The sequence below is a fragment of the Phocoena sinus genome, chromosome 3 (assembly GCF_008692025.1).
Source record: "Phocoena sinus isolate mPhoSin1 chromosome 3, mPhoSin1.pri, whole genome shotgun sequence".
In the NCBI taxonomy this organism is placed as follows: Eukaryota; Metazoa; Chordata; class Mammalia; order Artiodactyla; family Phocoenidae; genus Phocoena; species Phocoena sinus.
This window is the reverse complement of record NC_045765.1, coordinates 56,847,389-56,872,382: the sequence shown is the minus strand read 5'-3', so window position 1 is coordinate 56,872,382 and position 24,994 is coordinate 56,847,389. Positions and strand designations below refer to the sequence as shown.

Genomic DNA, 24,994 nt, shown 5'->3' with positions numbered 1-24,994 from the left:
GCATTATGCTAAGTGAAATAAGTCATACAGAGAAAGACAAATACTGTTATGATATCACATATGTGGAATCTAAAAAAATAACACAAGTGAACTTATTTACAAAACAGAAACAGACACACAGACACAGAAAACAAACTTATGGTTATGAAAGGGGAAAAGGGGAGGAGGGGAGAGATGAATTAGGGTCACCTGTATCAGACTCTCCTGAAGTAACAGTGTTATTTTATTGGAGATCTGGACCCTACTCTAGACCTCAAATACCATAAAACCAAAGTAAATAAGATAGTATGGTACTGGCACAAGAATAGACATACAAAACAGAAACAGACCCATGCTTGATTTAGAACAAAGATGCTACTATGGAAAGCAGGGAAAGAACAGTCTTTTCAAAAATGAGTACTGCAACAATTTGGTATCCATACTGAAAAAGGTAACTTGGCAACCTCTGTCATATACTACAGACAAAAATCAATTCCAGGTAGATTACAGACCTAAACAAGGAAGGTGAAATGATACAAGTTTCAGAAGATAATACAGGGGTGTGTATTTAGGAAAAGATTTCTTAAACAGGACACAAAAAGCATTAATCACAAAGTGAAAAGAATGATAAGCTTGATTAAAATTGGGAATTATTCATCAGAAGACACAATACGAGAAGGAAAAGGCATAACACACAATGAGGAAAATATATTTACAACATATATTTTTAAAGGGCTCCTAAAAAAGGGCTTTGTTTTCAATAAGAAAAAGATAACCCAACAAAAAATAGGAAACAGACTTGAATAGGCATCTCACAAAAGAAGAAATTGGTCCATACACATATGAAAAAGGGATGGACCTTATTAAAATGACAATGAAGTACTCAAGAATGTGAAGCAATGGGAAGGCTCACACACTGTCAGAATGAGAACTGGAGAAAGCACTATGGAAAACAATTTAGCAATAGTTACTTAAGTTGAAAGACAGTAAATGTGCATGCATGTGTGCACCAGAAGATGTGTACAACAATGTACACAGCAATGTTATTCACAATAGTCAAAAATAAAAATAATCCAATTTTCCAGCAACAGTAAATTGGATCATTGTGGTGCAATCATATAATGGAATACTTTACAGCAGTGAAATGAACAAACCACAGTGACATGTGACCACATGGATAAAATTCTCATACCATGTTTAGTGAAAGAAGCTGGATCAAAAAATACATATAGCAAGTTTAATTTTCATAAAGCTCAGAAATATATAAGAAAGTGATTGCCATAAAAGTCAGCATAGTTGTTACCTTTAGTGGATAGGGAGATCAGGATTGTGAGAGCTACCAGGGTGTTTTCAGTGCTTAGTTCTAGATCTGGGATATTTGGATATTTGCTTTTTACTAATCTGTTTTGATATACATTTGTTTTATGCCCGTTTCTGTATGTATAATTTCTTTCCCAGTTAAAAAAAAAAAAAAAAAACACTTTAAGAAAGTAGATTCCTTGGTCCCTCCCCAAACCTCTGACGTAGGACCCAAGAGTTTACATTTTTAATAAGCACCAGTGATGATTCTTATCCATACTAACAAACTTAAGAAACACTGGCCGAGATCTATACCTAGGCTCCCAAAAGATTAAACTTTAATAATATTTTCCAGGGACTTCCCTGGTGGTCCAGTGGTAAACAATCTGCCTTCCAATGCAGGGGACACAGGTTCTATCCCTGGTCAGGAAACTAAGATCCCACATGTCACAGGACAACTAAGCCCGCACGTCACAACTACTGAGCTCGAGCACCTCAATGAGAGAGCCTGCGTGCCGCAAACTACAGAGCCCACACTCTCTGGAGCTCCCGTGCCACAACCAGAGAGAAGTCCGAGTGCTGCAACAAAGAGACCATGTGCTGCAATGAAAGATCCTGCATGCCTCAACGAAGATCCCGTGTGCTGCAACTAAGACCCAACACAGCCAAAAAAATAAAGAAAATAAATAAATAAGATAAATAAGTATTAAAAAATAATAATAATAATATTTTCCAGTTATCTAAAGGAGCCAAACAGAACAAAAGTTCTAATGGTCTTAAATTCGATGAGTAGAGACTTCCCTGGTGGTCCAGTGGGCACTCACAACACAGGGGGCCTGGGTTCAAATCCTGGTCGGGGAACTAGATGTCACACGCTGCAACGAAGATCCTATGTGCTGCAACTAAGACCTGGCGCAGCCAAAATAAATAAATAAACAAATATAAAAAAAAAAAATTCGATGGGTAGGCAGAGGATTTGATCTTTCAGTTTCCTATCCCTTTTAAGTGCTATGGGAATTAAATTTAAAATATATAAAAGTAGTCATCAGCAAGCTAGATTATTAGTATGAAAGTAAAGATTCCCTACCCCAAAAAGCTATAGTAAACAAATCAAATAAATAGATTTTGTACTTTATGAGTCACACTACAAAGCTGACTGTAAAACTGTTCTCTGAATTTCTGAAGGAAAAAGGACTGATTTAGTTTTCCGATTTCAAGGAATTTAATTATTCTTTATTTTCAGACTTTTGCCAAGTTCTGTGGGGAATAAAGCACTTATGTACAAACCAAGGCTAACATACACCTACAGCTATAAAAAAGATTTATCAATATAGTTATGCATCTGCAGAAGCAAAATAACATAAGTATCGTAAGAATGTGAGTTCTGATTAACAAAGACACACAAAAAATAAATGCTGACAAGTTCAAGGTCAAATTACTTAGGTACTATAGACAGATGCCATAAAGGCCACTTAAAAATCCTAACTGTTTTCATTAAACCACCAGATGAAAAGGGCAAACAATAAATCACAAGGGTCACATGTATTTTAGGCTTCAATCAAATATAACGTTAAAGACTGTAGTCATTCTGACCTTCTTCTCCCTTCTGCTGTTAACTCTATTTTTAAATCTGTGTAGAATCACATAATCTTCTTGAGAACACAAAATCAATCTTGCAGTCATTTATTCAAACTACTATTTTTTTGTAATTCAAATACAATTATCATAGGGAACTACTATTATTTTAATCTCCCAATTGCAAATATTTAATATTACAAATAATACTTCAATAAAAGTACTGTAGCTCTGCTTCAATTAAATCTGATAAGGATCATTTTACCTGTGTAACAGAGCCTTGCAAGCCATTCTAGGCACTGTGTCATATCCTAACAAAAACATAAGGTAAAGTGACTTCAAATATCATAAAGGATGGTGACAGGCTTTTAAAAACTGCTGAGCAATCAGAACTGCAGTCTAAACGGAAGCAGGCTGCAACATGAGGTCACTACTGACAAGGAGGAACCCAATCAACAGTCCACAAATTTTTTCCCAAGTACTAAATAAGCAACTTGGTGGGAGATAGGGAAAGGGGGACAAAATTTTGAATCTGGCTGGAACGCCTATAAAAATATTTAAGCCTAACCCAGTGTAAAGCAGAAAAAAAAGTCTGTTTGTTTTCATTAATCACACTATATCAAGAGTTATAAATTATGACAAATATGACATTGCTGAAACAGCTGCACAATAGGTAGAGAACTACTGTTCACTCATCATCCATTTTCAGAAAAGCATTAATGGTTAGTTTTTCAAATCTAAAATTAGGATAATTTCCAGATAATTCATGCAAGAGCCCCACTAAAACAACCATTTAAAAAACTGTGGTTTCGAAAAATAAATATATAAAACAGGGACTTCTCTGGCAGTCCAGGGGTTAAGACTCAGCACTTCCAACGCAGGGGCAAGGGCACAGGTTTGATCCCTGGTCAGGGAACTAAGATCCCACATGCCGCGCAGCACAGACAAAACAAACAAACAAACAAAAACAACCCAAAACCACATATCCCCTTCCAGTCAAAAGCAAAACGCATTTCTTCACTTTCCCCATCAACTTGGGAATACCCTATACCTATGACAAGAGCAAGAGTAAACTGGAAAGATGCCTCACTATTAGAAAGTTAGTCAATACGTTGTAACAACCACAAGTCTTTAAAATGTCAAATGTATAATTTTCAGGGCAATAGGAAGGAGGAAGAGAACCTGTCAATATCTATTATGCTCTGATACTTCAAAAAATGTTTAACTTTAATAAAATCATCTTATGACCCAAAGCATAAATTCTACTTTTTCCCACCCAACATTTTGATACTCCCACCAAAGCACGTTTTCCTCCTCTTTGCAATTTTAAGTGGAATCTAGCTAGCAAAAATGTGGTGAATTGGGCTTCCCTGGTGGCGCAGTGGTTGAGAGTCCGCCTGCCGATGCAGGGGACGCGGGTTCGTGCGCTGGTCCGGGAAGATCCCACATGCCGCGGAGCGGCTGGGCCCATGAGCCATGGCCGCTGAGCCTGCGCGTCCGGAGCCTGTGCTCCGCAACGGGAGAGGCCACAGCAGTGAGAGGCCCGCGTACCACAAAAAAAAAAAAAAAAAAAAAATGTGGTGAATTGATTGTCAACTGAAATATTCTGCAAACTGCTTATTTAATAGATTTAAAGGAAAAAGTTACTACTACATTTCTCTCACCCCTATAGTCAGCTGAAGGCATATTTCTTCAACAATAAGGTATCCACAGAATGAAGTGCAAACCAATTTGCCTCAACTCAGAGCTCTTTCTTAATCACTACACCTTTCCTGCATCACACCTAAAATCGAACCATCATAAGCTATGGAACTCACCAAAATGAAGCCCTAGCATCAACAGTACATAAAAGATAGTATCAAATTCTTCATTCTTTCTAAATTCCAAGTTTTAGCAAGGCATTAAATTAAAAGCACAACTTTAAATGAACTTTATAATAATGTCAGTGAGCTGGTTTTTTATTTGTAGTTCTGGAAGCAATATAAATTAAAAATTAACTAACCTCAAGCCAAAATAAACCTTTCCAATACAGCCTCGTTTTGAAAAAGACTGTGAAAAGCACAGGGAAAATAAAGAACTCTTTCAGAACTCTTCAATCTCCCTTTAAATTTTTAAAAGGTAAAGATTCCCCTAACATTTGTATATGTAAATAAGGCCAAATACTAGATAAACATGTGAATATAAAGCAATAATTTTTCATCTACAGATACAAGGCACTTTAGAAGCAAGCTTGAGATTTCCAAGAACTTCATGGATAAGACTGAGCCTCAGAAAGCAACCAAAACTTCTGCCTTTTACGCACCCTAGGCTACCCACACTCTAAATCCCACCATTTTTTCCACTCAACTCAGCTCAAATCTTAACATATGGTTAATGGCAAACAACGTACAGAAATAACAGATGTATAAGTAAGTCAATCAATACAACTCATACATGAATATTTAAACCACTGGTTCTCAAAGGGTGTTCCATGAAACAAAAGATCAAAACTGTTCTCATTTGCTTTTTTCACTGTGCTGATATTTGATGATACAAAATCAATGGTAGAAAAAGATTCCTTGGGGTCTTAGCATAAGTCCAGGCAAGTGGTATCAAACTATACCATGGCCATTGCATTCTTCATCACTACCCAGTTGTGATCTTTTTAAAAAGGGAGTCAGTCCTTGATGAAGAATACATATTATTAATTTTATCTCAGACCTTGAGTACACTTCTTTTTAATATTTGGTGTGACAAATAGGAAGTACACACAAAGCAACTCTGCTGCACAGCTTAGTACAATGCTTGTCTTGTTTTAGTTGAGAAATGAACTTTTACCATGGAATACCCATTTTTACTTGAAAGACTGACTGACAGACTATGGTTATTCCAACTTGAATATCTGGCAGAAATTTTCTCAAAAATGAGCAAGACTAACAGTACTGATAAAATTTGGGTTTTCAAGCAAAAATTAGAATTCTGGAAAACCTGTATCCTCTACCATAAGCTCAATAGCATCCCAATACTTAAAGATATTTTGACACAATCAATAATGATATTAAAGAATATACATTTTGATATTATATAACAGAATATATCACTATTTGGAAGCTCTGAATAACTCAGTAAGGCAGTATTTTCCAAATAACCAATATACCATATCACAAAATTAAGCATGGCTAAAAGATTCTCTCAAAGTACAAAACAGACTGATGGATCAGAGTACGAAAAATTCAGATATGCTTTCAGGTTCCACATTACAAATAACCTTTAAGAAACTACCACTTACCAAGTTTTGGTGTATTGTCAAAGAAGAATATCCACAATTATCTGAAAAGGCTATAAAAATTCTCTACCTTTTTCCAACTACATACTTGTGTAATGCTAGACTGTCTTCACATTACTTCAACCAAAATAACATATGGCAACACATTAAATGCAAAAGAAAATATGAGAATCTAGCTATCATCTTTTAAGCCAGATATTAAAGAGATTTGTACAAATGTAAAACAATGCCACTAAAAAATTTCTCACTAAAAATTTTTGAGAGATTCTGGAAAAGTTACTTTTGATTAAAAAATTTTACATTAACATGTAATGAGTTCATTACTACTTTAAAAAAATTTCTCAGTTTTGGTTCCTAATAGAGTAAACACCAATAGCTATAACCCACAGTAACAAAAGTTCTTTGTAGTCCTCAAATTAAACCAAAAAGTTCGAGAATCAATGAATTAAAACTATAGAGGAGGAGAAATCTATCAACAAAAAAACCTGTTAGATCATAAATAGCTGTATTTCAGCTACAAATACTAAGCGTCTTCCAAAGTACAACTCAACAAAGAACACTCCCAGCAGTTTAAGTATGCTGCTTTAATTTATAATGTGGTAAATAACCAGAGGTATAAAATCAACATAACAAAAGTTTTCGGAGTCCTCAATAATTTGTAAGAGTATAACATTTGAGACCAAAATGTTTGAGAACTGCTAAACTGTCACTTAATGTTTATTTCCCTTAGGTTTCTAATTTATCTTCCCACAGAAATACAAAGTAGGCTACCTAATAATTCCATAAAATGTTTGTGAACAACCTGAAAGAAAAACTCAAAGAGACAAAACATTAAGTTAGCAAAAAGTTCAATCTCTAGTTTCATGTAATACAGTATCCACTAATTCCCTAAAATGAATTTATTAAGCACTCCCTATTTTCTATACCCTGTGCATTCTAGGATATTTCTCCCCTACCTTTCTTTCATTAAAGGTGGATATCAAAGAATGTATTTTTTACCTTTATGCAACCAATCAGCCAAAATTAAAATAAAATGTTAATGTATAAATATTAACTGAAATTTACAGATATCAACACTAAATCTAGAAGACCACTATGACATACACATCTGTTTTTGTTGCCTTATATCCCTATCCCTTTCTTTTGGTATTAGCCCCATTTTTCTATGGCAAACTAGCTCCTCCCTCCATCCAATGCTCTTGGTACATGCATAAATTACAATGACCCAGCTCTACCCTGGCCAGGAATGGGCACATGACCCAATTTAGGCCAGACCTTCTCCTCTGCTACCCCACAGGAATCTGGTCTTGAGCAGAATGACAGATGAAAAGAAGTAATTGGAAATCTCACAGCAACAGCCACATGCTGAAGAGATTCTTCCATGACCCTCTGTTACTAAATTCTCCAAAGCTGCCATGTTCTTCTCTCTGCTTTTCCTTTCAATTCTGGGACCTATCCAGCATTCTTCTAATAAATTACCTTTTTTCTTTCCATTAACCAAGATCTGTTTCTACAACTTTCAATTAAGGAATACTGATTACCACCAATCTCTAATGATTCCATCTAAAAATGACTGTGTTTGGGACTCCCCTGGTGGCACAGTGGTTGAGAATCTGCCTGCCAATGCAGGGGACACAGGTTCGAGCTCTGGTCTGGGAAGATCCCACATGCCACGGAGCAACTAAGCCCATGCACCACAACTACTGAGCCTGCACTCTAGAGCCTGTGAGCCACAACTACTGAGGCCTGCACGCCTAGAGCCTGAGCTCTGCAACAAGAGAAGCCACCACAACAAAGTGTAGCCCCCACTAGCCCAACTAGAGAAAGCCGTGTGCAGCAATGAAGACCCAAAAACAAAGACCCAATGCAGCCAAAAATAAATTTAAAAATTAAAAAAAAAAAAAAATGACTGTGTTGGAGGGAAGGAGGATCCTCTACAAAGCTAGACAGATGATCAAAAAGAAGAAACTATTGGAATCATGCATTTGAAACAATATTTAACCTTGCTGGTAATTAAATATATAAAAATAGTTAATGAATTTGCTCTCTAAATCAGCATTATCCAAAAGAAATTTTTACAATGATAGAATTGCTCTATATCTGCATTGTCCAATATGGTAACCAGAAATCATATATGGCTATACTGAGCACTTGAAATGTGGCTAGTACAACTGTGGAAGTAATTTTTTTTTTTTTAAATAAATTTATTTATTTATTTTGGGCTGCATTGGGTCTTTGTTGCTGCATGGGCTTTCTCTAGCTGCAGTGAGCGGGGGCTCGTTGTGGTGCACAGGCTTCTCATTGTGGTTGCTTCTCTTGTTGCGGAGCATGGATGGGCTCTAGGTGCGCAGGCTTTAGTAGTTGTGGCTCGCGGGCTCTAGAGCGTAGGCTCAGTAGTTGTCGCGCACAGGCTTAGTTGCTCCGTGGCATGTGGGATCTTCCTTGACCAGGGATCGAACCAGTGTCCCCTGCACTGGCAGGCGGATTCTTAACCACTGCGCCACCAGTGAAGTCCCTGGAAGTGATTTTTAAATTTTATTTAATTTTAATTGTTTTAAGTCTAAATTTAAATAGCCACATGTAGCTAGCTAATGGTTACCTTATTGGAGGGCATAACTCTATAAATTATCAAAATAAAGAACACCAATTTAAATCTATTGTTTTCAGGTGCTCAAGAAAATATTGCTAATGGTAATGCAAAATGGGCCAAGTCTTTTAAGTAGTCTGGAAATACTTATCAAAAGCCACAGAAAAATTTACTCTTTGAGCCTAATAAATTTATATAAGTCAAAAGAAGGAAAAAAGGACCCAAGAACAAAGGTTGTATAGTAGTATAGCAATGACAAGGTAGCTGGAGTAACTCAAAGTTCAGAAAAAAGAATGACAGTAAATATATAATTAAGATACAGTTAAATAATTTAACATATAGCTTATAAATATTGTAATATATAACTAAAATATAGTAAAGAATGCCATGTAAACATAGAAAAGCACAAACAAAAAGCTAAATCGGAGCAAAAGAGTGAATAAGCTTGTTAATATACCATAACTATAATCACGTCTGAAGAAACTATACATAATATAAAAATCTAGAGGGCCACAGAGAAATGTAATAGTTGTATTTAGAAGTATACATTTTAAACTACTTTATAATTTTTCTAAATGACCCTGAATAGTTCTTCCCTTAAATTACTACTTATTTTAAAATGACATTTTGCTGTCTGACTCTTAAATTATTTCCTCTGCTTTTTTAACCACCGTTCTGTTGAACACAAATTTAATGAAAAATATCTAGTGGCCTAAACAAATAACTGTCCCCCTAGTTAGAAAACCATGGAGCTTTACAGAAAAGTAAGGACAGAATTCAGCAAACCTAGAGCTACCTACGGGGAGTTCTTAAATTCTCTAATGCTTCCTAAACAGTGTGTCCAATAGTCCCAGCTATGTGCTAGGATAGTGCCTCCAGCTTACCACATTTACCAAGTTTACCCAGTATGCCCTATAAATATCACTTTATACATGGAAAGGATTGGAAAGCACTATCTTAAAGGATCACAGAGTCCTCTCTTTACAGCCTAGTTCAATCTAGTTCTAGACTAGGACCTGGAAATATAGTCAACTCAACCACTGTATCTTTCTCTAGCAATTCTACTTCCAAAGGTTCTGAAATTTTACCCAACCCAACTAATACACTAATAATACAAAAACAAATAAACTTTAAGAGGAAATATACATAAGAGGTTATATTTTTAAAGAAAGGTATAAATGCTAATAACTGAAAACTCCTTAACAAGGTTGCTTCTTTAAAATTTTCTTATTGTTCTTTTTCATACAAACTAATCTTTCATATACCATTACAATCTGTGTGATTTAGTGCTTGAGTGAACTTACATCTAGAATGAAATGCTCAAAACTAAAGTCCTTTCAACTGAAATACTACCTTGTTGATGCTGTAACACTATTTGGTTCCAGGATGTTTTCAGTCATCCTTAACTGTACCACCTCTGGCATGTCATCTGATTTTTCTGCACCCTCTTCTGGAAGTTCTTCTGTATGTTCCAGCTTTTCATCTTCCTCTTCTTCCTCAGAAAGTTCATTAACCTATATAGATAGAATTAAATGAGAATTAAAATTTAATGAAACTGTTAACTGACATACTATTCTAAGAAAGACATAACTAGTCTAAGAAAAACTTAAACACAACTCATTTTTCACTTCATTTCCTAGGACCAATTTCTCCTACAAAGTAAACAGCTGCCAACTTCTCCATATTAGAGTAAAATATCAAACCAAACATAACATTTTAAAGCAGGAAGTAACGATTACATTACTATATCACTAGGAATATGAATAAGACTGCAAACTATGAAAAAGTCTGCACGCTGTAGTTAATTAACATTAAGAAAGCTTCATTTTCTAACCAATCAGATTTGTAAACCTATCAGCTACAACAAAGACTTCAACTGATCTCTCCAATTTCCAAGTGCACTGAACAAGTGATTTTAATATAGAATAAGTGTGAAAAAAGAAGGGCACAGGAATTTTGCCTTACGGTCTTAACTATGCATTAGAAAATGACAGCTAACTTCTAAATGATTCAGACTGAATTCTTCATGAAGAGACTGGACCTCACAACAAGAAAGAACTCACTGTTTTGACCATTAAGCACAACTCAAGGTTATAATTCTCTTTCTGGCAGGGGCTATAAAACATTTTCTATTATCAAATTGGCTACATAAGTAAACAATCACTCTAATAAAAAGACACAAATATCTGAGAATGAAAACCAATAAAATATTTTCAAATGAGAAACATTTGTTAAGCTATACCATAGAAGAAACTAGCTATAAATGGTCTTAACATTTTTTATAAATTAACACTAGTCATTAAAAACATTAAGCAGTAAATATGTACTTTTGTCCATCCTAGCCAAATGTGCTGGCAATACCTAGAATAAATTTACTGCTACATGTAACAGTGGTGTTTTTCCTACACACAGGCAAATACAGTTGCTAGAGAAATGAAAACTTCAACCAGAAGAAAGGTAATTACACTGTGATACTCTACCAATTCCTAATCAACGAGTACTGAAAATCATTAGCCTAAGTGGTTATTTACTGAGAGGTAAGATTTATACACAAAGGTGAAAATTTCAAATGATAGGTCAGTTTTTAAACGGGATCAAATGGAAAATTACTCTATCTATGTATTTAATAAATTAGTGAAAATCAAGAATGTATTTAATCAATAGCTACCTGGTAATCCAAGCCAAAAAAAAAACTGGCAAGAAAATATCATTTTCAGGTTTGGGCGCGAGAGTAGAATATTAAAAAAAAAAATTAAGATGGCTATTTAAACTGAGAATAGATGAATATTCAGTACACAAATATTTCGTAAAGAAGTACTGCAATTTTAACATGTTACATTACACATTTTAAAATCAGTTTATGCCTACAGTCAATAGCTTTTAGTAACTACAAAAGCTTTATACTCAATTATACTGAACATATTATATTCGATTCAATAAGCTTTATGTAAATTAATTGACATTCCCTAGTATTTTCACCAGAAACCATCAACTAAGATACGACATGAACAAAGTCTATGGCCTATGGATTTTTCTTCCCACCCCCACCTCCCATCCCCCCAGGCCTTCCAGTTTAACTTCCTTAAGTAAGAATTGACTAAATTGGTTTGGATAGGAGTAAAAATTATAAACTTATATAAAAATGCTCTCCCTCTCACCCCACACTTATCTTCAAAAATTCTTCTTGATCTTTTTCTTGTCAACTTGACCTTTTGCTTATCAACACTCTATTCTGTTCATAAATTATTCTGAACCTGCCCTATATATGCAGCTGCCTCAACTTACGGAAAACCCTCAGCCATACTTACATCTCTTCTTTCTTTGACTGCTGTAATTCCCTTCTCTAGGGCCTCGTGAAATGCCTGCTCTCCAGACTCCAGCTTGTGGAGAACGCTGCTACCTGCCTTCTCAAACGTATAAAGAAACATAATTATCACCTACATCTTCAAACCACTCTACTGGATTCGCAATCATTCAAGGATGCCATACAAAGAACCTATTCTCTAACTCTGGGTCATTTCTCAAACACTCCCTATTCAACATCTCCAGTCATCTCTCAAACTATTAAAAAAAAAAAATCTACTACCTTGAAAATGATCTAACGACCAAATACTTGCATTAATGGGATGAAACTCTAAAAGTAGAGAGTGCTAAATAAACTTTGCTTCCTTCAAGTATCAAAATCAGGGGAAAAATCAAAGCACTGCCATGATAGACCAGGTCTGCCTACCTTTTTAAATACGTGGATAACAAATTAGCAGCACTTAAGTTATGTCAACTTTAAAATACAACCAAATTGTGCTGAGTTTGAGATTTTACTTTCACTCAATATCTGATCAATGCAGCTTCACAAGTCAAATTTTGACTTGTGAAGTTATGAAATGTTTTAACTTGTGAAGTTATGAAGTTACGAAATCTGCTTTTAAAAATAATACTTTCAGAAATCTGTTCTTCTATTACTTGCAAGCCAGTTATAATTCAAAAAAGTAATAAAATAGATAAGAAAACAGTTACTGGCAATTAGCAACATGAGACAAGGTAATTAATATACATCACTGTCTCTCAGGACTCACTGCACTACCATGTTTATTGAGAATATTCTGTTCAATATGCTAACATCCTCTTTTCTATTCACAGGCAAATCTGCAGAATTCAACATTATTTCCTGGTGTTAATTAACCACCATTCTATTTAATGTAAAGCACAATATATTTTAAGTCAGTTTTTGTAGTGCTTAAAAAATACAGAAATATAAATGCAATATATGTGAGATATGAATATATTTCAGTTTACATAAGGAAGCTGCAGGATAATATAAATATCAGAGAATTACACCACAATGTAAAACATAATCAAGATATACCCTACAGACTAGAGGAGTCAAGATATAAACATTAGATCAAATTGGCATCATCAGTTTCTCACAAGTCAAATCATCTTGGAAAAGTAGAAAATGAATAACACAAACGTATGTATATTATTTCACTTTCAGCAGCCATTAATTTTATTAAAAAAATAAACTGCTGAACTAAAATATAAAGGAAAGAAAAATGGCACACAGAATTCCCCAAAGATGGGATTTCTTATGGGTATCAAAAAGCATTAAAGGTTTAAGGCATATATATCTACTTGTCCTCTTCTTGTCATTTTCTTTTAAGCAAAAATACTTTTGAACAGCTATGTCAGTTCTTTATTTTAACCAAGTTTTTTAAGTCAGGTACTGTATATGGTAGTTGGAAACCTTCAAAAAATATGCCAGAAGTTTCATGGATCACTGATTCAGGTTACAAATTCTACTCACTTGATTTACCTCACACACACACACACACACACACACACACACACACACACACACATTTGATTTCATCTTCATTTCATAAACTGTAAGTTACAATTTGGCATCTTTTACTGTTTTATTAAAAGTTTCTGATACTTGAGAGAGAGGAGAAGAAGGAAGGTAAGGAGGGAAGAAGAAAAAGAGGGAAGGAAAGTCAGACAAAGATAAAAATGCTTACATGAAGAAAATATAAAAAACTTAAGGAACTGACCTATAGTCAATTAATCTATGACAGGGACTTCCCTGGTAGTCCAGGGGTAAAGAATTCACCTTCCATTGCAGGGGACACAGGTTCGATCCCTGGTCAGGGAACTAAGATCCCACATGCCACATGTGAACTAAGCCCGCACACCACAACTACTGAGCTCACATGCCTCAACTAGAGAGCCTGAGCACGCAAACTACAGAGCCCACACGCCCTGGAGCCTTTGCGCCACAACTACAGAGCCCACATGCCCTAGAACCCGTGTGCCACAACTAGAGAGAGAAAACCCACACACCACAACTAGAGAGAAGCCCGCACGCCATAACGAAAGATCCCACGTGCCACAACGAAGATCCCCGGTGCCGCAACCAAGGCCCGACACAGCCAAAAGAAACAAAAAAAAAATCTATGACAAAGGAGGCAAGGCTATACAATGGAGAAAAGACAGTCTCTTCAATAAGTAGTGCTGAAAAAACTGGACAGCTACATGTAAAAGAATGAAATTAGAACATTCTCTAACACCACACACAAAAATAAACTCAAAATGCATTAAAGACCTAAATGTTAAGACCGGTACTATAAAACTCTTAGAGGAAAACATAGGCAGAACACTCTCTGACACAAATCGCAGCAGTATCTTTTTGGCTTCATCTCCTACAATAATGGAAATAAAACAAAAATAAATAAATGGGACCTAATTAAACTTAAACTTACCATAAACAAAACAAAAAGACAACCTTCAGAATTGGAGAAAATATTTACAACCAATGCAACCGACAAGGGATTAATTTCCAAACTATACAAACAGCTCATACAGTGCAATATCAAAAAAAAAAAAAAAAAAAACCAACGGGCAGAAGATCTAAATAGGCATTTCTCCAAAGAATACATACAGATGGCCAACAGGCACATGAAAAAATGCTCAACATCGCTAATTATTAGAGAAATGCAAATCAAAACCACAGTGAGGTATTACTTCACTGCAGTCAGAATGACCATCATCAAAAAGTCTACAAGAAATAAATGCTGGAGAGGGTGTGAAGAAAAAGGAACCCTTCTACAATGTTGGTGGGAATGTAAATTGGTACAGCCACTATGGAGAACAGTATGGAGGTTCCTTAAAAACTAAAAATAGCTACCATATGATCCAGCAGTCCCACTCTTGGGCATGTATCTGGAAAAGATGAAAACTCTAATTCGAAAAGATACATGCACCCTAATGTTCATAGCAGCACTATTTATAATAGCCAAAACATGGAAGCAATCTAAATGTCTATTGACAGATAAATGGATAAAGATGTGATAAACACACACACACACACACACACACACACACACACACACACACACAGAGAGAGGAATATTACTCAGCCATAAAAAAGAATGAAATAATGCCATTTGCAGCAACATGGATGGACTTGGAGATTATCATAAGTGAAGTAAGCCAGAGAAAAACAAGTATCATGTGATATCGTTTCTATGTAGAATCTTGGAAAAAAAAAAAAGATACAAATGAATGTATTTACAAAACAGATACAGACGCACAGACATAGAAAACAAACTTATGGTTACCAATGGGGGAGGATGCGCAATAAATTAGGAGTTTGCGATTAACATGTACACACTACTATACATAAAATAGATAACCAACAAGGACCTACTGTATAGCACAGGGAACTATACTCAATATTTTGTAATGACCTATAAGGGAAAAGAATCTGAAAAAGAATAGCTACATAAATATATGTATAACTGAATCACTGTGCTGTACATCTGAAACTAACACAATATTGTAAATCAACTATACTTCAATAAAAAACAAAACCAACCAACCAACCTAAGGAAGGTATAATCCCCAAATATTAAAAACACTTATCTATAAAAGTTCACAATAGTATAGAAACCCTTTTAAATAAAAGCTGGGCTACCTAGGAAATAAAACTCCTAATTCACATAATCTGAGCCAACACCTATGAGAATGAATGAAAATCTGTATGATAAACTTTCAAGAGATGCTACTTTATAGTTTAAGAACAAATGAAGGGATGTAATCCACTGTCCATCAATAAATAGCATAACCATATAATTAATCATCTAAACCTGGATACATTTGAGTGAAAAGAGGAGCAACTAATAATTACATGAGAAAGCAAATATAAACTAGGACGGGCTTCCCTGGTGGCGCAGTGGTTGAGAGTCTGCCTGCCGATGCAGGGGACACGGGTTCAGGCCCCGGTCTGGGAAGATCCCACATGCCGCGGAGCAGCTGGGCCCGTGAGCCATGGCCGCTGAGCCTGCGCGTCCGGAGCCTGTGCTCCGCAGCAGGAGAGGCCACAACAGTGAGAGGCCTGCGTACCGCTAAAAAAAAACTAGGACTACTCTGAGAAAACCGGGATATACTATCACCTTTTCAAGTGGATACAGGTACTATGAATCAAATAAATTATATGTTACATCCATACAACTACATAGATGTTTAAAAAAACTAATATGTTCTCTACATTCCAATAAAACATCACCATGGGGCTTCCCTGGTGGCGCAGTGGTTGAGAGTCCGCCTGCCGATGCGAGGGACGCAGGTTCGTGCCCTGGTCCGGGAAAATCCCACATGCCGCGTAGTGGCTGGGCCCGTGAGCCATGGCCGCTGAGCCTGCGCGTCCGGAGCCTGTGCTCCGCAACGGGAGAGGCCGCAACAGTGAGAGGCCCGCATACCACCAAAAAAAAAAAAAAAAAAATCACCATGGTACACTGTTAACTGATTTTAAAAAATAAGGTGCAGAATAGTGTGTATGGTATGCTACTTTCCTGTTATAAAATACTTAAGAGGAGGGGCTTCCCTGGTGGCGCAGTGGTTGAGAGTCCGCCTGCCGAAGCAGGGGACACAGGTTCGTGCCCCGGTCCGGGAAGATCCCACATGCCGCAGAGCGGCTGGGCCCGTGAGCCATGGCCGCTGAGCCTGCGCGTCCGGAGCCTGTGCTCGGCAACGGGAGAGGCCACAACAGTGAGAGGCCCGCATACCGCAAAAAAAAAAAAAAAAAAAATACTTAGAGGAAATATTTACTTATATTTGCATAAAGAAATTCTGGAAAAACACATAAAAAAACAATGAGAGGAAGAGGGTGGGCATGGGTAAGAATAGGACATTTTACTGTGTATTTTACCTTGTTTATTTTTAACCAGGTGAATTATTAGTCATTAAAGAGAGGTAGCAGCCCCACTCCACACTCAAAATATAACATCAAAGGTTTTAATATAAAAGTTTGCTTGACAAATCATTTCACGTAAGCACAAAAGAAAAACCTCCAGATAGATCTATATCACGAATTCTAAACCTGAGAAGTCTGAATTAATGTGGCTTTACAGTCACTTACAATTAGTCAGAATCAATATTATCACTTCTTATAAAGAAGAAATTAGGGGCTTCCCTGGTGGAGCAGTGGTTAAGAATCCGCCTGCCGATGCAGGGGACACAGGTTCGAGCCCTGGTCCGGGAAGATCCCACATGCTGCAGAACAACTAAGCCCGTGCGCCACAACTACTGAGTCTGCACTCTAGAGCCCGTGTGCCACAACTACCGAAGCCCGCATGCCTAGAGCCCATGCTCTTCAACAAGAGAAGCCACCACAGTGAGTAGCCCCCGCTCGCCACAACTAGAGAAAGCCCGCGCGCAGCAACGAAGTCCCAACGCAGCCAAAAATTAATTAATTAATTAATTTTAAAAAAGAAGAAACCAACTAGGATCCTTCTGCAGTCTCAACTGTCAAGGCATAGCAGTAACAATAAAATATAATGTTGTTTGAGAAATGGGTTTTAAATTTGAGAGTCACAAGACTTAAAACATTATCTGTAACCTAAACTATTACTCTTTTGATGCTTCCCATTAAGGACAATGTTTGCACTGCTATACTGACTTGGTACTTCAATCAAGAAAAACATTTTTAAGTTTCTGTCAACTTTGTATTCAACCTTTCTCTCTACCTTCTAATTCTCAACCTTTGCCCGCATTCCTCTATGCAAGCAGTTTCTTTGCAAAAACAAAAGCACACTATTCTTACAAAATAAACAATGCTCAATTTAACAGAAGAAAAACACAAAAACGTCCACAAAAGCTCTACCATACACTCTGGTTTCAATTACTTTTCCATATGCAAATTGACGACAAGAAGTTGTTCAGAAAAAAGATCACACTCATATACTACATGGATATATCACCTATGATTACATATAATAATCAAGAAAATTACTTCCAATTTAGTACTTAAAAATTCCACCTAAGTTTGGGCCAAGCCCTTAAGAGCAAATTCTTTATAAAGCAAAAACAACAAAAACTCCCTCCAAGTATATTTTAAATATTCTCACCTGTTCAGTAATTGAACTCAAATCATTAGATGAAAAATCTTCCTCTTCATTCTCAAAAAACTCATAGTAATTTTCCAGAAGTCCAGCCATTATCCTGCTCACTATTTCTTGTTCTTTCAGATCTTCCACATCTGTGTAAATACTAAGAATAAAAGTCCAAACTGAATTTAGAGTTCTTAAATCAATCACAGGTAAAGTTTGAAGACAACCAATGAGTCACTTTATAGACCTGAGCGATTTATGCCATCATTCTGTGCCTCAGTTTTCCCATCTGTAAAGCCTACCTAACTTGTACTCTGTTCACAGAAATGCTGGAAGGATTAATCAGATCTACTATAAAAAATAATGGTTCATCAAGCAACCTATGACCCTTGGGAGACAGTACAATGATTCTATTTCACAAATATATATATATTTTTTAATCAAACAAAAATTTGTGAAAAAACTTACTGGAAGACGTCTGGACCAAAGACAGCAGCCAAAGAGTTTGCAGACCAAATTTCTTCATGATGTGATGCTACATTGGCTAAAAATCTACACAGAAACTTTAACAAACTGTAATTAACAGGTGGAAGCTGTTGCAAGAGGAACCTCAACTTTCTTCCAAATTCATCTTCGTTATTATAATCTACAAAACATAATGACGGGTTTCTTTAATGAAGTAAAAGCAAAGCTCAGATATTTTGCCAGGTTCACATTGTTACACCCATATAACCATTTTACTGTAACAATTACAAAACCTCTTCACTTTCTCTACTAGAGGCCAAATGCCTTAGGGCTTTGCATTTCACTTATTAAGTGGAAGAATTTGAGAAGGTACACAACTCCTCAACTGTTGAAGGATGTTTTCCTCATCTATTACTCACTGGCCCCAATACTCTATTTTTTAAAATTCTCATCATACTGTCTCTTGCATGACTGTACCTGTGTTTCCAAATTAGTTCCAACTCTAAGAAGTCAAAATGCACTGGCCAATATCAGTCAACACCAACCACTAATAAGCAAAGATGAAAAGCAATTTAAACAGCTAATAGTATTAGAATGGAAGAAAAAACAAGGAAGGAACAGAATAAGAGACACTTTCTTCTTTTAACATTCTGAAAAGAACAATTAATTTCAGCAATATCAACACAACTAAATAAGAACGAATTCCACTTCTAAGTTGTTTTTCTCCTCTAAGTTGACATTGTTTTCTGTTTACCAAGTTAATTTTCAACTACCAGAAGCTAGGCCCTGTGTTTAGGTCAGTGAGTTTTCATTAACAGAAATTAGGCCTGTATCAACTCCCTGACTGGTGAGGGCCCCACTTAGGAGAAGTAATTTCTCAGAGTTACCCTCAAAATAATTTATTGCTCCAATAGAGAAAGTTAACCCAATTATATTTCATTCTTTATTTTTCTCAAGGTTCTTAAAATTAATTTAAAAATTAATTCTTGGGGGAAAAAATTCTTGATAAAAGGTTATGATCATAATATTGGCCATCTCTGCAAAATAACACAACTCTAGGATGTTTACAGGAAAGGCTATAGTCACATGAGTTTTACTTAAAATTTAAAATGCAACCAATAAGAACTCTTCGATATTTCATAATATTACCAACTGCCCAGGTACTTTTACTTTATAATTGGTTGGAACAGTCCTTGAATTAATGTTTTTTAGATTACTGGGACTACAATTGGTGGAAATTTTTAACAACCTAAATTTAGCAGAAAAGGATTATTTAAGAAAAATCACGTATATCAACTCAAAAAATATATGCAAGCAATTAATATTATCAAAATGATCACTACATCAACACTGACAAATTCTACATAACATCTTCTCTAGCTACATAGCACTCATCATCTAACATACCCTTGTATTTATTTTGCTTATCATCTATTTTTCATCTAACTCTCCTTTACACCCTTTTAGAATTTTTAGCTCTATGATGGCAGAGATTTTTAGCCGGTTTTGTTCACTTCTGCATTCCCATAATTTAGAACAGTGCCTGGCGCACAACGGGAGTTCTATAAAAGTTAGCTGAAGAAGCTGAATAAATACACAATAACTGAAAAAAGATGCTGCCTTGATGAGGTGGTAAGATCGTGGGCTATACTGGTTTTACTTGAAATACTGTTCATGCTGCTTTACTTTTGTTAGTGAACATTTCTAGTATTCAAAAATATTTATACCTACCAGCCTCCTTCTAAAATATTTATATCTACCAGTCTTCAAATAAGGCAGAGGAGCATTTCCGTGTGTGTGTTTGTATTAAAAACACACCTGCTTAAATTTTTTTTTCCTTTTGAGCCTACTTCCTAGTTAGATCATAACCAGGAAAAATAAATGTAGGTATCAAAGAAGATTCCCCTAAGAATTCTTTCAAGCATTTTAACAGTTTTTGTAAATATTACAACAAATTCACAGAACTGTGAACTGTGTTTTCTACCAAAACATAATGTATAAGTAATTGGACAAACTATCATGGGCTAAACCAATGGTTGGTAACATCTGACAATGAATGGAATGGCTGTCATAACTTGCGGGAAAGGGGTACTAGTGCTATCTAGTGGACAGAGGCCAGGGATTCTACTAAATATCTTAAAATTCAAGGATAGCCCCTATACTAAAGAATTATCCAGCCCCAAATATCAGGAGTGCCAACGTTGTGAAATCCTGGTCTAAATAAAGGATCAAACCACACCAGAAATGCCACTTTGCAATGTCCGGCTACCACAGAAAATGAAAACCACTTTTTAAAGAACACTAACTCAGGGACTTCCCTGGTGGTCCAGTGGTTGGGAATCCGCCTTCCAATGCAGGGGACGTGGGTTCGAGCCCTGTCAGGGAACTTAGGATCCCACATGCCACAGAGCAACTAAGCCTGCACGACGCAACTGAGACCTGACGCAGCCAAATAAACAAATAAATTTTAAAAAAATAATAAAAAAGGGGCTTCCCTGGTGGCGCAGTGGTTGAGAGTCTGCCTGCCAATGCCGGGGACACGGGTTCATGCACCGGTCCGGGAAGATCCCACATGCCACGGAGCGGCTAGGCACAACGGGAGAGGCCACAACAGTGAGAGGCCTGCGTACCGCAAAATAAATAAATAAATAAATATGTATATATATATATATATATATATATACATATATATATATATATAAATATAAAAGTAAAGAACACTAACTCAAATGTAACTACATGCTGCCTCCATGATCTTAAAAGCATGAATCTCATATATTTGTGAACGTCAATTAAAATATTAACATAATAGTTGCCTACAATAAATGGAGAGAGGAACTTTTCCAGAGACCTAGACACCCAAAAGAATTACTGAAGGATAAGGAAATAGATTTTATCACAACAGGAATGCAAATATCACCTCAAGTACCGCCACACCTATCTGCATAGCTATTAAAGAAACAGGTGTATATATGGGTGTGTGTGCATGCATACATACCCATGCTAATGTTATATAAGTGGGGAATGGAGGAGAATGGTGGATTTCTTATAACAAATGGGCCACAAGCATTGTGCTTGCCTAGATTCCTTCACAGGTGAATGCTGACATAATAATTAATTAGTAAGATATATATTGCAATTCCATAAATAACACAGTGCATGATGCTGTCATACTTTTAAATGAATACCAATCAAAATGACAATCCTACTGACAAAACAGCTTCTGACTGGTAGCATCAGTGAGAGGCAGTAAATTTATCATCATTAAATCTTATCCGACTTATTCATTTATAAATTTTCAATCAAAACTGAAAGATTATCTGATTCTTGGAACTTTAAAAGACTTGTCTACAATTCGCTAACACAGGGAAAATGGAACCCTAACACTATAAAAACAAATGTCTCTAGAGACACAAAAAGGGCTCAAAAAACTCTAACACATCAGTTTCATTATATATTTAATGAATGCAAAGTGCTTATTAGGTGACTAAATATAAACATTTGAAAAAATTCCTACTCCTAAGAAAAGAAATTTGAAATAGATTCAGAAATTCAGAACAAAAAAATATAGTATTTGTTGAGAGAAAAAAAGAGAAAAAGGTGACATTATTGATGACACTTCATTTTGAAACCTGTTCTTTGATCCAGGTGGCACAATAAAAAAACAAAACTGGGCTTCCCTCGTGGCACAGTGGTTGAGAGTCCGCCTGCCGATGCAGGGGACACGGGTTTGTGCCCCGGTTCAGGAAGATCCCACATGCCGCGGAGCGGCTGGTCCCGTAAGCCATGGCCGCTGAGCCTGCGCGTCCGGAGCCTGTGCTCCGCAACGGGAGAGGCCACAACAGTGAGAGGCCCGTATACCGCAAAAAAAAAAAAAAAAAAACTGAATCAGGCTAACCATTCCTGAATAGAGCAAGTACAAAGTGAGCCCTATCATCTAGCTGTACAGAGGAAAACATACATAAGAAGATCATAAAATATCTTTGTATTGACCTTTACACACAAATAAGAGGCATCCACTAATTCAGGCTCGTGTTTAAATTTAAGAAAAAGATGGATAAATACTCTCAAAAGGAAATCCCCCTTCTCTGCCCATACACTGCTTAAGGATACACACAAACATACCAAAAGTCCAGCTCTGACAGCGATAGGGATTAAGGAAGTAGTTATAATTTTTTTAACTCACTGAATTTCTGTAGAAGCCCCAATTCAAAAAATTAAAGAGATTCCATAACACAAACAAAAGCCAGAAAAAATAATTTAAAAATCCAAGAAATGTATTATACAGCTGACCCTTGAACACAGGGGTTAGGCATGCTGACCTTCCACACCACTGAAAATCTGTGTATAACATTACAGCAGGCCCTCCATATCCACAGTTCTGCATGTGTGGATTCAACCAATTGCAGATCATGTAGTACTGTAGTACAAATTTATTGAAAAAATATGTATGTAAGTTCAAACCCATGTTTTTCAAAAGCCAACTGTATTATATGCCAACTTCATAAATTCTGCTATATAACGAAGCATGTCACTCCATTATGTACACATGAATACCAGTGAATACCATCTGGCTCAAGGAAAAGAAGCATCTCCTCACTTCTTGGTTCTTTTACCTTTCTGCATACCTCTACCTTTATTTTTCTTGTCCATCCCAGCTAAGTCCTATTTTTAGTCACCACCAAAAAACTAACCCAACAGAAACAAACCAATTTTTTTCTTTATTTGGCTTGTAGTCTGATGTCCAATTTGATATTTTATTTCCTTCAGGCAGGTGTCCAAGAACAAGCTTTAGGAATATTCCAAACTTAGAATCAAAGCTGTCTTCCGGTTTTTGCTAGGATGTTCTATCAAACCAAGGATAAACATAGTAACATCACCACTAACCAACAACACTGACTATTATGGGTCATTCTGCCACACATATATTTTTTCTTCTTCCTTTTCCCTCCTACTCTTTTTTTTTTTTTTTTTGCGGTACGCGGGCCTCTCACTGTTGTGGCGTCTCCCGTTGCGGAGCACAGGCTCCGGACGCTCAGGCTCAGTGGCCATGGCTCACGGGCCCAGCCGCTCCACGGCATGTGGGGTCTTCCCGGACCGGGGCACGAACCCGTGTCCCCTGCATCGGCAGGCAGACTCTCAAACCACTGCGCCACCAGGGAAGCCCTCCCTCCTACTCTTTGTTCTTGTCTCCTGCCTTTCCTCCTTCTCCTTATCACTATGTATCTTAGGCTTACTAAGACCAATCATAAAAAGTAAATCGCACTACAGGAATCTAAGAGGTTGCAATTCCCTTAACTAGATAATACAGCCCCAAAGAGCATATGTCCCCAAATGGGAACTTAAGAAATTAATCTCAGAATTACTATAATTACTGCTTACATGTCAAGATTTCTAAAAGGTAAAGACTTTGAAATTAAATGTTAAGCGACTGACTGATAAGATTCAAATTATGTTACCTTGAGAAAGCTGCATCAAGTGAATATGCAAACTGCCAGGGATAACAGGTTCAGGAAGTTCTTGAAGGAAAAACCTAAGAAGACTAATAGCCGAGGGAACATCTGCTTCCTTAACCAAATCCACCTCTTCTCCGCTGTCGTATCTCTGCCGAAGCCACTCCACTGTCTCAGCATTTCCATTGACTTGAAAAAGTCCTTGTTGCTCCAGACCTCCTACATTAGTTCAAGGCAAAAATTAAATTAGCTTCAACTTCAACTACCATATATATTCATTCTCCAATCAACTTAAAATATTCATACTTTGGGAAAGCCATTCTTGGCTCCCCTGATTGTGCTAACCACCTTCAAACTACACATCTAGAAACGCATACTATCTCTGTCCTGAGGGATATTCTATTTTATCCCACCCCCTTATATCCATTAAAAATATCACTATCACCCCTCCCACTAAGATATGCTCTAAACTGGGCATTTCTGAGTATATGATTTTTAAGTAATAAAGACACACTAAAATGTTAAAAAGAATTTCCATTGTTTTTCCTCACTATATTTTGGACATTGAATACCGAAAAAAAAATCCAAGGTCAAAAATGGATAAGTTGTGTTTATTAAAACAAAGGCTAGCCCTCAAAGTAAGGAAATGTATACCATGTTCCTCAATATAGTCCACTACGTGGCGGACTATGAACGGAACCTCATTGTCTGGATGTCCTCCCTGCTGCAGCTCATCAAGTGGAATTCCAAATATTTTGTTAGCAAGAACGGAGTTGCAGTTATTCAAGGAAGGGGAGGAGCTCTTCCTCATATCTTTTTTGCAGCCAGAAATCAAAGCTGTCTTTTCTGCCAAATAAAAGAAAAAAAAAAAAAAGACTATAATGATTAACAGGTGGCAATATGACTAAATACATTAAAGAAAAAGGCTTTACACCTGAATGTGTTGTCCATTAAATATGTTCCAGTTACCAGGCCCATAGTGTGTTCT

At 36.5% G+C, this 24,994-nt stretch overlaps 1 protein-coding gene across 9 annotated transcripts in view; it reads right to left on the bottom strand.

The window, feature by feature from the left end:
* Positions 1-24,994, bottom strand: part of FAM13B (family with sequence similarity 13 member B) — a 90,012-nt gene that overhangs the window by 46,935 nt on the left and 18,083 nt on the right. For 4 of the 9 annotated variants that reach the window (XM_032626857.1, XM_032626859.1, XM_032626860.1 and 1 more), the window contains exons 3-8: positions 24,661-24,852; positions 24,013-24,225; positions 18,557-18,734; positions 18,107-18,248; positions 12,014-12,112; positions 10,059-10,219 (exon numbers count right to left, since the gene is read on the bottom strand). In XM_032626857.1, coding sequence (XP_032482748.1) covers positions 10,059-10,219; positions 12,014-12,112; positions 18,107-18,248; positions 18,557-18,734; positions 24,013-24,225; positions 24,661-24,817 — 950 coding nt within the window. In that variant the 5' untranslated portion in view covers positions 24,818-24,852. The remainder of the gene's footprint in view (positions 1-10,058; positions 10,220-12,013; positions 12,113-18,106; positions 18,249-18,556; positions 18,735-24,012; positions 24,226-24,660; positions 24,853-24,994) is intronic. The other 5 variants (XM_032626858.1, XM_032626862.1, XM_032626861.1 and 2 more) reach the window with 3 other exon arrangements.